The sequence below is a fragment of the Papio anubis genome, chromosome 8, assembly GCF_008728515.1.
Source record: "Papio anubis isolate 15944 chromosome 8, Panubis1.0, whole genome shotgun sequence".
In the NCBI taxonomy this organism is placed as follows: domain Eukaryota; kingdom Metazoa; phylum Chordata; class Mammalia; order Primates; family Cercopithecidae; genus Papio; species Papio anubis.
In genome coordinates, this window is record NC_044983.1 from 135,443,472 (window position 1) to 135,457,622 (window position 14,151).

A 14,151-nucleotide genomic window follows, 5' to 3' on the forward strand; every position below is an offset into this window, starting at 1 on the left:
AGCAGAGAGGACATTCCCTCTGCTGCCCCTGCCCTGCCCACTGCTTTCACGGGACACCTTGCACCTGTTCGCCACTGAGCCTCCCATGACTCTCAGAGCTCCAGGAGGACAGCGATGACTGTGGTCCCGCTCCCTAAGCCACAATACCTGAAGCACAGTGGGTACTGGGGAAGTGTGCAAGAAAGAAAGGGAAGGGAAAAGGCGGGCAGCCAGCCACAGGATGGATTTCACTGCATGCTGGGCTAAGAAACCAGGGACAGGAAAATGATTTCAGAAAGGTTTTAGAAAGGTGACAAATGAGTTGACATTTTTATAAGATGACAATGGCAGCAGCATCAATGATAACAGCACCTTACAGGAGGAACTAGCATTTACCAAGCCCTAACTCATGCCAGGTACTGTATTAAGTGCCTTACATGTAGTATAACAACCAGAAGAGCTATGGAGTGGTAGCTCCACTAGGAGGGACAATGGTCACAGACACAAGTAACTTGGTCCAGGTCACCCAGCCAGTAAGTGGCGAAGCCAGGACTCTAACAAAAGTCCGTCTGATCCTAAATATTATAATGTTGACCATCATAAGTAACTTGAAAATTGAGGGAGGCCTGACCTAGGGGCTTCCGACTAGTCTGCTGGCCTGGCTACCCGGAGCCGGCTGCCGCAGCTGTCCTCAACTCCATCTCTACCTCTGTCCACGCCCAGATATGCAAGTGGGACTTGGTGTCAAAACTGAAGCAGAGATGGCAGAAACGGAATCCTTCCCCCTGTTCCCCAAGGCACTCCGCTCTGAGACAATACCAAGAAGCAGAAGCCACTTTTCTCCAGACTGATTTCTAAAACTTCGCCCTGCCTTGCCGCAATTTTTTTTTTTTTTTAAGAAAACAACTATATAAAAATAGCCTAAGAAAAGCACCTCGGAAACAGACCAGAACAGAAAGTTAGAAAGCCCAGTAGGATGGGTAGCTCTCATATGGCACTTCAGCCAGCTTATTACCGAACCCCTCGGGTCCCGAGAATTGCACGAGTAACAGGTTTCCCTTTGTCAGCAGGAGCCAACCGTCTCCTCCCCATTGGCGCTGCTCACGGCCTCCCAAGGTGCTTCTCGCACTCTTGCCTTTCCTGGGCACTGCCTGTGGCCTCCCAAAGTGCTTCTCACCCTCTTGCCTTTCCCGGCTTCCTTCCCTGTGTAATGAGCAGGGCTTATGCTGACTCTACTAAGTGGCTTCTAGTTTGGATTTGCTGTGGTTTTAATGCAAGTATACCTTCATTCATCCAGGGATTGTTACATTTCACCATCCCAGAAAGTCTGAGAACAAGGGGAAAGCTAAGACAGTTTCTGAAACATCTTAAGGAAATAAAAAAGGAGGGGGAGGGAAGAGAGAGACAGAGAGAGAGAGAGATGAAGCCAGGAAACATAGACAAAGGCACCTGTCCTCCTCAAGCGGGGCACGCATTTGCTTATTTCGAGTCAGCCTTAACAATTTGGATGTTCTGGTTGTCCAGGCCCTGGCAGACCAAGGAAGCCAAACCATCAGTCCTGGGACTGCAACTAAACAGCTACTCCCACCCCACCCACCCTATGCTAAGCACTGTGTTAGGTCCTCCAGAGACAGGAGCGCGTGTTCTGGGATGACCGAATGAGAGGGACTGGATCCTGGTAAGCATCCAGATGAGAACACCAAGCCTCCAGCAGTCGGTCAACTGGCTCAAGACAAGTCACACAGCTAATAATATGAGACGCCAAAACCCACGTTCCTGTCATCATTCTAGCTGAACAGAGGCTGTGCCAGACACCCACGAGAGAGAGCGGAAAGCCACACAGAAACCAAGAGGGCGACAGGCCGGCCTGTTCCACCTACGCAGAAGCAGCAGAGTGCAAGAAGAGATTCGCCACTGCACCCCCAGGCCGTGCCCAGGCCAGTAACTGAAGAACGTTCAAAGTCCCACCTTCAGAATCCTACTATTTCCAAGTATAAGGTATGCTCAGAAGATGTCTAACCACACTGCTTATTTGTGTATTAAGTTCTGTAGCTTAAGAGTGACATATTCAAATAACAAGCAAATCCACACACATGGGAACAGCTTATTCCCCTCTGATGCCAAATAACCAAGGTATTTGTAGCTAAGAAATAAGAGATGAAATTCACAGTGCAGAGATGATTTTTCTGTAGCCACAGCACTGTGGAAAGCTGAATAGCTTGGTCATCCGATTTAATATGTGTTTGCACCTTAAAAGTGGGCCTTTCTGTTTACCCCCTTCCCTACTGTGGCACAGAACTGGGTGTCTGAAGGGGCTCTGCAGAATCCTACACAGTAATATGCTGCAGGAATAACAAGAGAGCCATCAATTGGCAGTGGAGCATCTGTCACCAATTTTTTTCCCCTGTGAAATTTCATTTCAGAAATAATAGTCATTATTTAAATGCTAGCATTTAGGTAAGGGCTATCAAGTGAAATTGGTTACTTTATGTTGATAATAGCAGAGGAATTACTGCTGCTGTGAACCTGAGACATGTAAGAAGCCATTAATATTAGCTTCTATCTCCAGGGATGCTCTGGTACAACATTCATGAGAAAAGCAATAAAGAGAATCTCGCCTCAAAACATTTATGAATTTTTAATTATAACAATACAAAGCCATCATTTTTTGTTAAAATATTAAACAGAAGAATGAAGAAATTAAGCAGTGTGTATGTACATTTATGTATACAGGTATGTATATGTTTCTTTTTGTATCACACTCACATACACATATCTTCGAACATTTGTGGAAAAGCTAATATAGTAAATGTTTCTTAATTTGAGCTTTATTACAATGAAATCTATGACTAAGCAAAAGCAAGAGTTCATGTCTTTCACAATCTACACATAAAAACTTGCTTACAAGTGGCCAGGCATGGTGGGTCACGCCTGTAATCCAGCACTTTGGGAGGCTGAGGCAGACAGAGCATTTGAGCTTAGGAGTTCGAGACCAGCCTGGCCAACATGGTGAAACCCTGCCCCTACTAAAAATTAAAAAAAAAAAAAATTAGCCAGGCGTGGTGGCTCACACCCGGAGTCCCAGCTACTCAGAAGGCTAAGGCAGGAGAAGTGCTTAAACCTGGGAGGCGGAGGTTGCGGTGAGTCGACGTTGTACCACTGCACTCCAGCCTGGGTGAAAGAGTGAGGCTGTCTAAAAAGAAAAAAAGCACTTGCTTACACGTAAATTCAAATTAGAAGAATCACATGCCATCGCTAGACCCTCCTTGTCCAGAAATGGGGTGGGTTATAAACACTCATCTCTGTGGCCGGGCGCCGTGGCTCACGCCTGTAATCCCAACACTTTGGGAGGCCAAAGTAGGATCGAGGAGTCAGAGGTGGGAGACCATCCTGGCTAATACAGTGAAACCCCGTCTACTACAAATACAAAAATTAGCGGGTGTGGTGGCGGGTGCCTGTAGTCCCAGCTGCGGGAGAGGAGGCAGGAGAATGGCGTGTGAACCGGGCGGGCTTGCAGTGGCCCGGAGTCCTGCCACTGCACTCCAGCCTGGAGTGAAGAGACTCCGTCTCAAAAAAAAAACAAAACAAAACAAAAACAAAAAAAACCTACTCATCGTTGTATTAGGAATTTGTGAACACAGGGACACACTCACCCCATAAAAGCCCCAGTGACAGTCTAGACTCCTGAGAGGCCCACAAAGGTCTGTCTGACCCTTAATATCGTGCATCCTTACCATAAACTTAAAATGCAGGGGATTTTAAAGGGAGTCTGTAATAGTAAGAATTAAAATAAGTCAAGAAAGCAAAGAAGAAGAGAGGAGAAAACAAAGCAAGAAACTTATTTATCTGAAGGTTGATGTCCGAAGAAAAAGCAGTTTATTCTGAGGGAGTGAAGAAGTGTGCAGAGACTAGAGGGGGCCCCTGATGGGACTCTTGGTGCCTCCTCAGGGATGGAAGGAAAAGGAAAAGGGTAAGGACAAGATGTAGGGTTCACAGGCAGGCTCTTGCAGGCACCAGGCATCGGCATGCAAACGTGGTCTGCAGAAACGATGCACACACCAATAACAACTGTTATCTATAAAGCAAACAAGCTCAACATAGTCCCCAGAGCTTTCCCCATCCTCCGTTAACATTTCACGCTTACGACAACCCTATGCAGCTGGTAAGAATGTTAATACTATGTAAGCACCTACTATGTGGCAAGCATTGCTCTTAGTTCCTAGGTGCTAAGGATGCAGCAGTGAAATAAACAGACCACCACCACCACCCACCCAAAAAGACCTCTTACACTACACTAGTTGCAATTATTTCATCAGAAAAAAATTACATGAAGTACCACAGACCTGGTATGTGGAGAGCACTAAGTGTAAAAGCTATTCTTTTTAGTTTGTTGTTGTTGTTTTTCAGACGGAGTCTCACTCTGTCACCCAGGCTGGAGTGCAATGGCACAATCTTGGCTCACCGCAACCTCCGCCTCCTGGGTTCAAGCAATTCTCCTGCCTCAGCCCCTTGAGTAGCTGAGATTACAGGCACCCACCACCACACGCAGCTAATTTTTGTATTTTTTAGTAGAGAGGGGGTTTCGCCATATTGGCCAGGCTGGTCTTGAACTCCTGACCTTGTGATTCACCTCGGCCTCCCAAAGTGCTGGAATTACAAGCGTGAGCCACCACACCCAGCTGAGTAAAAGCCGTTCTTACTACTGAGATATAAAATAACTCTATTGTAGTACAAAGAGAATCATATGGGAACCCAGAGAAGAGGGTGTTTCATCCCATGTGGCAAAATTTTATACAGCAGACATTTTAGAGACAGTTAAAGAAGCTAAGCTCAATGGGCTTAGAATAAAGATAATGCTAAAATAAAAATCAATCCACAACCAAATCCTATACTATCTCCTACAGTTAACATCCACAACCAAGTCCTATACCGTCTCCTACAGTTGCGCCCACAGCGAGTCCTGCGTCTCCTGCAGTTAGCCCACAACCAAGTCCTACACGTCTCCACCACAGTTGCGCCCACAACCCAAGTCTACACGTCTCCTACAGTTAGCATACAGCAAGTCCTACACCGTCTCCTACAGTGCATACAACCAGTCCCTACACGTCTCTCCCTACAATTCACGCCCACAGCCGGTCCCTGCCTGTCTCCACTACAGTTACCGCCCACAACCGGTCCCTACACGTCTCCTGGTTAACACCCACAGCAAGTCCTATACTGTGCGGCCTATAGTTATACCCACAACCCGATCCTATACTATCGCCTACAGTTAACATCCACAACCAAGTCCCATACTGTCTCTGCTCTGCCTCCCTCACCCTCCCTACCACCAGTAGCTCCTGCTCATATTCCCATGTCCTCAGAGCAGGTCCTCTGTTCATTCATGCTGGCAGCTCGGTGCTATAGGACTAAAGTGACAGGAATTACTCCCTTTGTGTATTTTGGAAACTGGTGGTTTGTTTTCGTTAATGTAATTCCACATGTAAATGTATTGCAGCTTGGAACAAGAATTAAAAAAGAATGACAGCTTTCATTTTTCACGTGTAACCCTGTTGCTTTGAAAATGGCTCTGCCATGCTGTCTATTTACGTTTGTCATGATTACAGGTAAAGTCACAAGAGCTGGGAAGGAGGAGGCCTTCGTTCTTGTTCCGGTTCCTCATGCAGCTGACCTGTGACCCGAGGCCAGCCACCCACCTCTTCTGCTTTCGCTTTCCCTGTGCATAAAGCCAGGGTGGCCCTGTGTGCCCTGTGCATCCTCTGACTGACTGAGGACCCCGACTGGAGAGAACCACAGAAAACTACACAATAACAAAGACAGACGAGGTGTGGGCAAGCCATGACGGGCAGCTACGCTTGAGGGCTGGGGAGAGAAGACGACCATGTTGATGGTCGCGGCGTGAACCACCGCCAAAAGCATCTCCCTTGGAATTCTGTCCCGCTGCCACAGTGCTCCCCACCTTCTACATCATCACTAGGAAGTGCTCACTAGGCCGACCAGGTAAATGGAAAGAGTGGCTTGCCCCAGGGCTGGGGCAGGGATTGGCCGGGAAGGAACATGTGGGAATTTTCTGGGGTGGCGGAAATGTTCTATACTATGCCCTGATAAGGGTTTGCGTTAGACAGAGCCATGTAGTTCTAAACCTCAATAAATGGTACACAAGATTTGTACATGTCACTGCACATGTATTTTACCAAAAAAAAAAGTGAACTCTAGTTAATGATACATGTGCTACAGCATTTAGGGGTAAAATATACTGAAATCTGCAACTTACTTTAAACTGCATTAAAACAATACGATGGATTGGGCCCGGCACAGTGGCTCATGCCTATAATCCCAGCACTTTGGGAGGCCAAGGTGGACGGATCACAAGGTCAGGAGATCAAGACCATCCTGGTTAACACAGTGAAACCCCGTCTCTACTAAAAATATAAAAAATTAGCCAGACATGATGGTGGGCACCTGTAGTCCCAGCTACTCGGGAGGCTGAGGCAGGAGAATGCGGTGAACCCAGGAGGCGGAGCTTGCAGTGAGCAGAGATCCTGCCACTGCACTCCAGCCTGGGTGACAGAGCAAGAATCTGTCTCAAAAATAAATAAATAAATAAATAAATAAATAAATAAATAAACGAGATGGATTAAAGGATGGATAGGAGGCTGGATAGATATGTAATAAAGCAAATATAACAAAATGTTCATCACAGAACCTAGATGGTTGGTATGTAAGTGTTGCTATAAAATTCTTTCAACTCTTCTGCATGGTTCAGTATTTTTATAATAAAAGTTTGAGGATGGAAATGCTGGTTGATACAGAATAAGTTCCAGATGAAGTCTGAGGCATAAGGAACACCAAGGATGATTGGGCACAGTTGCTCGTGTCTGTAATCCCAGCACTTTGGAAGGCCAAGGTGGTTGGATCACTTGAGGTCAGGAGTTCAAGACCAGCCTGGCCAACTTGGTGAAACTACATCTCTACTAAAAACACAAAAAGTTAGCCAGGCATGGTGGTGGGCACCTGTAATCCCAGCTCCTCGGGAGGCTGAGGCAGGAGAATCGCTTGAACCCGGGAGGCAGAGGTTGCAGCAAGCCAAGACCGCGCCACTGCATTCCAGCCTGGCGACAGAGCGAGACTCCATCTCAAAAAAAAAAGGGAAACACCAAAGGCTAAGGTAGCCTAGAAAGGTGGGACAGAAGCTGGACCTTGAGATGAGACCTCAGATGACCAAGAAGCAGAGGAAGGCCTCTCCAGGAAGGGGCGGCATCTACGCAGAGCAGCGGAAGCAGTGACCCGCACAGAGCAGGGGTGGAGAGGGGAGCACCTAAGGCACAGCTATGCCCCACATTCAGCATCGCAGAGTGGTTCCCACACGCTTGTCTACGTCCTCCACTCAGCCAACAGGAGGGACAGGCATGCTACCATCAGCCTCATTCTGGAAATGCGGCTAACAGGACCATGCCACAAAATGTCTTTCCGTCACCAACTACTCGGTACTGAGAACCTGCTATGTGCCAGGCCCTGGAAATGAAAGAGAAAACCCAGGCACTGCCTTGGAGAGACCATACCCTGATTAGAGAAAGAGACCGATAAACAAGCCATCACCATACACAGTGGCAAGACCTCCTATGGCACTAAGTCAGAGCAGCCCGAGGCAGCAAAGAGGAGACCCAGGAGCCCCAGCTTAGGCAGGCTTTCCAGAAGGGGCAGCCAAGCCAGAGCCCAGAGGATAAATGCTCCGGAGCTGAGGAGGCAGGAGGGGTGGGAGAAGTCAGCACGGCGTGCCCGGGGAGGAAACGGTGTGTCCTCACATCTATGGCAGATGGCAGGAGCATCCAGGAAGCCAAAATTAGCTCCTGACAGCAATGCGACTCCAGCTGAGGAGGAGAGGCGGCCACAGATGAAGCCGAGCATGGGGCAGAGGCTCCGCCACACAGGGCCGCAGGGGCCACACAGGGCCACTGGGGCCAGGGGCGACAGCAGCCACTCACGGATTTCTGAAGAGAGAAGCAGGTGAAGACTTTTGCTTCAGAAAGAATGGGCGATTTTGTAATGAATAATGGGCACACAATTACCATGGAGTTTATTTGAGGGAAGGCAAAAACGTTTTCCAGTTGCTAAGCTGGGAGGGCAAGGTAAATTACAGGAGATGTGAGAAACGTTTGCCATGTAGACTGTAATTTTCTGTTATTCAATATTAGCTTGCTTGTTCAAATATCAACAAAACTCTATAACCAATTAATTAAGTTCAGAGTACCAGATGAAGGCTTTTATGCCAGAGAAGCACTTTCTACCTTACCTAAATTGGTCCCAAAAGGAGGATGGGTAGGAAAGCATGAAATTAAGGTAGTATCATTAAATTTCTCAAAGACTAAGAGTATACGAAGTTTTTAAAATAAGACACAAATAAACAACATTTTTAAAATAAAAAATGATTAAATGAACCACATTAAAGTTAAGAACTTCTCTTCATCCAAAGCCACCACTAAGAGGTAAAGGCAAACAAATCATAGTATGTGAGAGGATGGTCATGCCATGTGTCCAACAAAGAGCTCACACCCAGGGTATATATAAAGAAGTTCCCCAAGTCAGGAGATGGGGAAGGGGAGGGAGAAACAGAATAGAGACAGACAGAGAGAGAGAAGACAACCAATGGAGGAAAAAAGGGCAAAGGCCTCATACAAAAGAGGATATACAAGTGACCAGAACATTGGAAAAGTGCTCAACCGATCATCAGGGAAAAGCAAATTGAAACCCCAATGCTACACTGTTATATACCTCACTCTCACCATCAGAATGAATAACATGACTGCAAATACCAAGTAAAAGCAGGTGAAATGAATCTATGTCATTAGAAGTTGAATGGTGGTAGCCTTAGGCAGAGAAGTGGGTAGACATCTGATGAACAACTTCAATCCTCATGACAACTCTACAAAATGGTGGTGTCTGTGGCAATAACAATGGTGATGGTGGTGGTGGTAGTGATAGTGGTAGTGGTAGCAGCAGTGATGGTGATGGTGCTTGTCCGAGGATGGCAGTAATGATGGTGGTGGTGGTGGTGGTAGTGATGGTGGTGACAGGGGTGAAGGTGGCAGTGGTAATGGTGGTGGTTGTGGTAGTTCTAGTAGTGATGATGGGTGATGATGGCGGTGGTTGTGTTGATGATGAGGTGATTGTGGTGGTGGCAATGGTGATAGTGATTATGGTGGTGGCGATGATGATGGTGATGGTGATGGTGATGGTGATGGTGATGGTGGTAGTGGTAGCAGTGATGGCAGTGGTTATGGTAGTGGTGGTGGTGGTGGTTATGGTGGTGATGGTGGCAGTGGTGAGGGTAGTTGTTGTGTTGATAGTGGTAGTGGTAGTGGTGGGGGTTGGGGTAGTGTTTGTGGTGGTGGTGGTGGTGGCAGTGGTGACAGGGGTGGTTGTGGTGGTGGCAGTGGTGATGGTGGTTTTGGTGGTCACAGTGGAGAGAGTTGGTGGTTGTGGTGTAGTGGTAGTGAGGGGTGGTGATGTGGTGGTGATATCATGCATGTCATCGTCATGTCGTATCATCATCATGTCATGCTCATCATTAAATGTCCATGCATGTAATGGTCATGTCGTAAATTAAATGTCATGTCATCATCATGTCATGCAATAAGTAAATGCGTAATAAATGCGTAAATGCGTAAATATATATCATGTAAATGTCATCATGCTCGTAATAAATGTCATCTCGTAAATGTAAATAAATGTCGTAATAAAGTAAATGCGTAAATTAATGCATTAACAAAATGCATGTGTCGTAAATGAAAATAGTAATGAAGTAAGTAAGTAATAAGTAACAAAATGCGTAAATGAAAATAAATATAATGGAGTGGGTGATGTCGTTGAGTGACGGTGATGGGTAGTGATGGTAGTGATGGTGGTGGTGATGGTGATTGTGGTAGTGATGGTGATGGTGACAGTGGTGGTGATGGTGGTGATGGTGGTGATGGTGGTGACGGTGGGTGAGTGGTTGGTGGTGGGTGGTGATTAGCGGTGGTGGGTGGGTGATAATGACGATTGGTGATGGTGGTGATGGTGCTGGTGGTGAGTGATGGTGATGGTGGTGGTGATGGTGATGGTGGTGGTGATAGTGGTGGTGACGGTGATGGTGGTGATGGTGATGGTGAGGTGACGGTGATGGTGGTGGTGATGGTGGTGGTGATGGTGATGGTGGTGGGTGGTAGTGATGGTGGTGGTGAACAATGACAATGGTAGTGATGGTGATGGTGATGGTGGTGGTGATAATGGTTGTGACAGTGATGGTAGTGATAATGGTGATGGTGGTGATGATAATGATGGTGGTGGTGGCGATGATAGTAGTAGTGATGGTGGTGGTGGCAGTGGTGATACTGTGGGTGGTTGTGGTGGCAGTAGTGGCAACAGTAGCAGTACATTAGTTCATTTTGCACTGCTATAAAGGAATACCCGAGGCTGGCTAATTTACAGGGAGAAGAGGTTTGTTTTGGGCCCACAATTCCACATCCTATACAAACATGGTACTGGCCTCTGCTTCTGGTGAGGGCCTGAGGAAGCTTCCATTCATGGCAGAGGGCAAAGCGGGAGCAGGAGGAGTCACACAGTGAGGGGAGGAGGCACCAGCACTAATGAGAACTAACAGAGTGAGAACTCATTCATTCCCATGAGACGAGTACCCAGCCATTCATGAGAGATTCCCCCATGACCCAAAACCTCCCACCAGGCCCCCCGCTAACACTGGGGATGATATTTCAACATGAGAGGTGGAGGGGACACACACCTAAACCACAGCAAGTAGTAACTTGTGTGAGAACAAATCCGAGTGCTTATGCGCCAAGCACTGTCCCAAGCGCTTCACACATATTATCTCATTTAATTCTCAGTTAAATCAATGAGAGGTAGGTACCATTCTTAGTGTTATTTTACAGAACAGCAGAGCCAGACGGTGCCCTCCCCAGAGGTCTAGGTGCCCCGAGCTCAGAGACTCCAGCACCGGAGCCAGGCCACTCCTCTGAGGTCTCAGTTGCCACTCCTGGGTACTTCTTCTCAACTTCTAGGCCACACTAGTCCAACCTCTTCACAGGCTTCCCCAGCCTAGGGCAGGAGCTGCCTCCCTCCTCACACCTCTTGTTGCTTTACATTATCTTTGCGTCTCAAATGCTTCGCACTTGTCGGCCATTGTTCATAGTGATTCTTTCTGTTCCGGCGTGGCCTGTCTCCTGCCTGGACTCGGAATGACACAAGGAGGGACACAGCCCCGACAGCTGTGATCCAGCTTGGCTTGGGCTGCTATGCCACTAGTTCCCTTATCCCAGAGGCAGTCCGCCTGTGTTTTTATTGTTGAAAATGCAGGTGAGGCTTGCAGTGAAGGCTTTCACACACAGGTTCTGTGATCAGGGAGATCCACCGCCTCCTTCCCCTCCCACCCCTGGCCTCCCCGCTCTTGGCCAAAGACCTGGCACAGAAAAGGTAACCCCTCTGCATTCCCGCTGCTCTAGGCGCCTGCCCAGGCCCCTCTGTCTGGTTTTCATTGTTGGGGTACTTTTGGGTGCTGTGTTGCCTACTCTCGGGGAACAGCTTTTCCTTAGTCCTCCCAGAGTCCCACTTCCACTCTCGCCCTCCCTCTAACCCAGCTTTCACGACACTTGTAGCCAATGCTTTGTTGTGTGGGGTTGAAATGATTTCCTTGTTTCACAGGGAATGGTTTTATTTTCACTGTTTCTTCATACTTTGTTGTTCGGGGGAGATTTCAAGAGAAAGAGTAGAATAAAAATGCTACTCTTCTGCCATCTTTGTGCAGAAACCATGCCAAGTTAACAACTTCCAGCAGGTTCTATACTGGGCCCTGGCTTCTCAGGGGAGGGGACCACCTCACTGTGACCTCCTTAGGGCTGAAGCAAAGCCTTAGATGAGTGCAAGAACCACTCCTCGGGGGCAAGGTAGTAAGATGAACACATCAGACTTGCATTTTTAATAACTATTTAGCATATAACAATTTGCCACTTATGGCCTCGCTCAATAAAAAATATACTTGTTATTCCATGCTGTGTGACTAGCACTGAAAGGAAAAAGGAAAAAAAATCCCACCAAAAAGGGAAGGATTCAAGACAAGAAAAAATAAAATGAATGTGCACCGAGAAGCTACAGGGTTCCTGCTCCACCCCCACTCCCTGCTCTAGGCACACCTGGCCCTCCTGAGCAAGAACACAAGGTGAGCTGCCCCACGGCTCCAGTCCCATGACCACGCACACAAATCACTAAAGGACAGGCCTGGGTCACTCCCCAGGGCAAGGCTCCTTCCAGGGCAGACACGGACCCACCGGGAGAATGGGTTAGACAATGCAGATGCAAAAAAAAAAAAAAAAAGTAAAGCTTCATGCTTTACTTCCTACAGACACAGATTTCTATCAAAATCAGTGGAAGAAATACGGGAATACAAGACACCCTGAAATTCTCCAGAGTAGTACAAGCCCAAATTCACCCTTTCTTACACACTCCAAACTCATCCTCTCATGACATAATTCTTTGCCTGCAAATTCTCCCAAGCTCAGCCCTGGGCCTTCCCTCAAGCTGGAACTAACCAGAGGGTCTGTGGCTCTACCCCTAATAAACTTGGTTTTTCACATTAGAATGTCATTAGCATGGGGAGGGAGCCCTCTGCCAGGAAGTAACGTGCAATTAGTACATCCTCTACTGGAAGCTTAACCAGAACCAGTCAAACTCCCATTGTACGCCTGGTTCATCTCACCCATACGTCAGAAGCACGTAAAACACCCCCAAAAGCCTGCTGACTTGCTTTCCCTTTTTCATCCTCTGTCTGGTCTCACTAGTCTACAATTTCTCTCACTGTATTACATTACCCAGTTTTATTTCCACATATTACTCTTGATACCTTTCCCTCCTCCTATACAATACACTCCCCCTTTGATCAATGCACTCACTAGCCTCTGACACACCAGGTGTCCTGCCAACCACAACCTCCCTAGTTCAGTCTTGTAATGTATGTGCTAAATACTACCTCCCCTATTTATCCCAGAGGAAATCGAGGCACAGTAGTAACAGTTCCCCAAGGGCAAATAGCTAAGCTAGTAAATGGTGAAGTCCTAATTTCAACACAGGTCCCCTGACCCCAAACTACATGAGCTGGATGCATTACGGGTGGGATCCCAAACAGACTCCTTCCCGGCCTGCTAATGCTTCTCTCCCATTCACTGAAGACATCGTTCTGCTGAGTAGCTGATGGATGTTGGGGCCTGGGAAAGGGCACTGGGGACACAGAGGTGTGTGCTTGGTCCTGCTGTCTGCTGCTGAGTGTCTTTCATGAAGAACCGGTTTCCCACTGTCGTGACGGCACCAAGCCTCCCCGAGGCTCCTGCACTCAAGCTCTCAGCCTGTAAGCCCTCGCCTGACTTCTACTGACTTTCACTGAATCCACAAAGAAGCTTTTAGAATCTCTGGAAACGAAGTATTTGAAGTATCTCGTCTACAAGTAAACGATACAAACATTCCCAGGGTCAAAGCTGCTTACTACCTACCTTTAGTGCTGAGAACTTTCGAGGTGACCTCCAGTTTCTCCAGTGGTTCCATTCCAATATTTTCCAACTTAATGATTAGCTGCTGACTTTCTCCATTGTAAAGCTGGACAGATACATTAGTAGATATTTCATCACCAGAAGAAGGTTGCAATGAATGTGCAGATCTAAAATAATAAGAAGAAATTTAAAGAAGAAATAAGGAAGAAGCCAAGGCCATTTTAGAATTACTCACATCAGGCAGAAAAATCGCCATACTCATGCATTTCAGAAACAGAGACTAGGAAATCTTGGCTTCCCACATGGAGTTCAGTACTCAGCTATCAGGAATGGAAAGTGAGCCGTCACATGCCTCATGCTTCCTCATGAGACACGCCCAGGTCTTTGTGTGTCATAAACATGAACACCCTCACTCAGCGTTCATTTCTCATGCGTCTGTGAAGCATAAAAATACTTAATTACTAAGTTATGGAGGATAAAAATTAAACAATGAATTGGTTCAAATAAACCATGAGGGCATTGTTCTCTCAAAATCTAAAAAAATGTCATGCTTAGAAGTGCCTTGGGAAAATCCACAGATTTAAGAGGAAAACGTATACCAACCATTCCAGCTGATAACATGAGAGCTGAGGTCAAAGAG

At 47.1% G+C, this 14,151-nt stretch overlaps 1 protein-coding gene across 5 annotated transcripts in view; it reads right to left on the reverse strand.

The window, feature by feature from the left end:
* TRAPPC9 (trafficking protein particle complex 9) overlaps positions 1-14,151 on the reverse strand; it is a 713,063-nt gene that overhangs the window by 523,746 nt on the left and 175,166 nt on the right. For all 5 annotated transcript variants that reach the window (XM_017962346.3, XM_017962349.3, XM_017962347.3 and 2 more), the window contains one exon: positions 13,515-13,678. In XM_017962346.3, the coding sequence (XP_017817835.2) occupies positions 13,515-13,678 (164 nt within the window). The remainder of the gene's footprint in view (positions 1-13,514; positions 13,679-14,151) is intronic.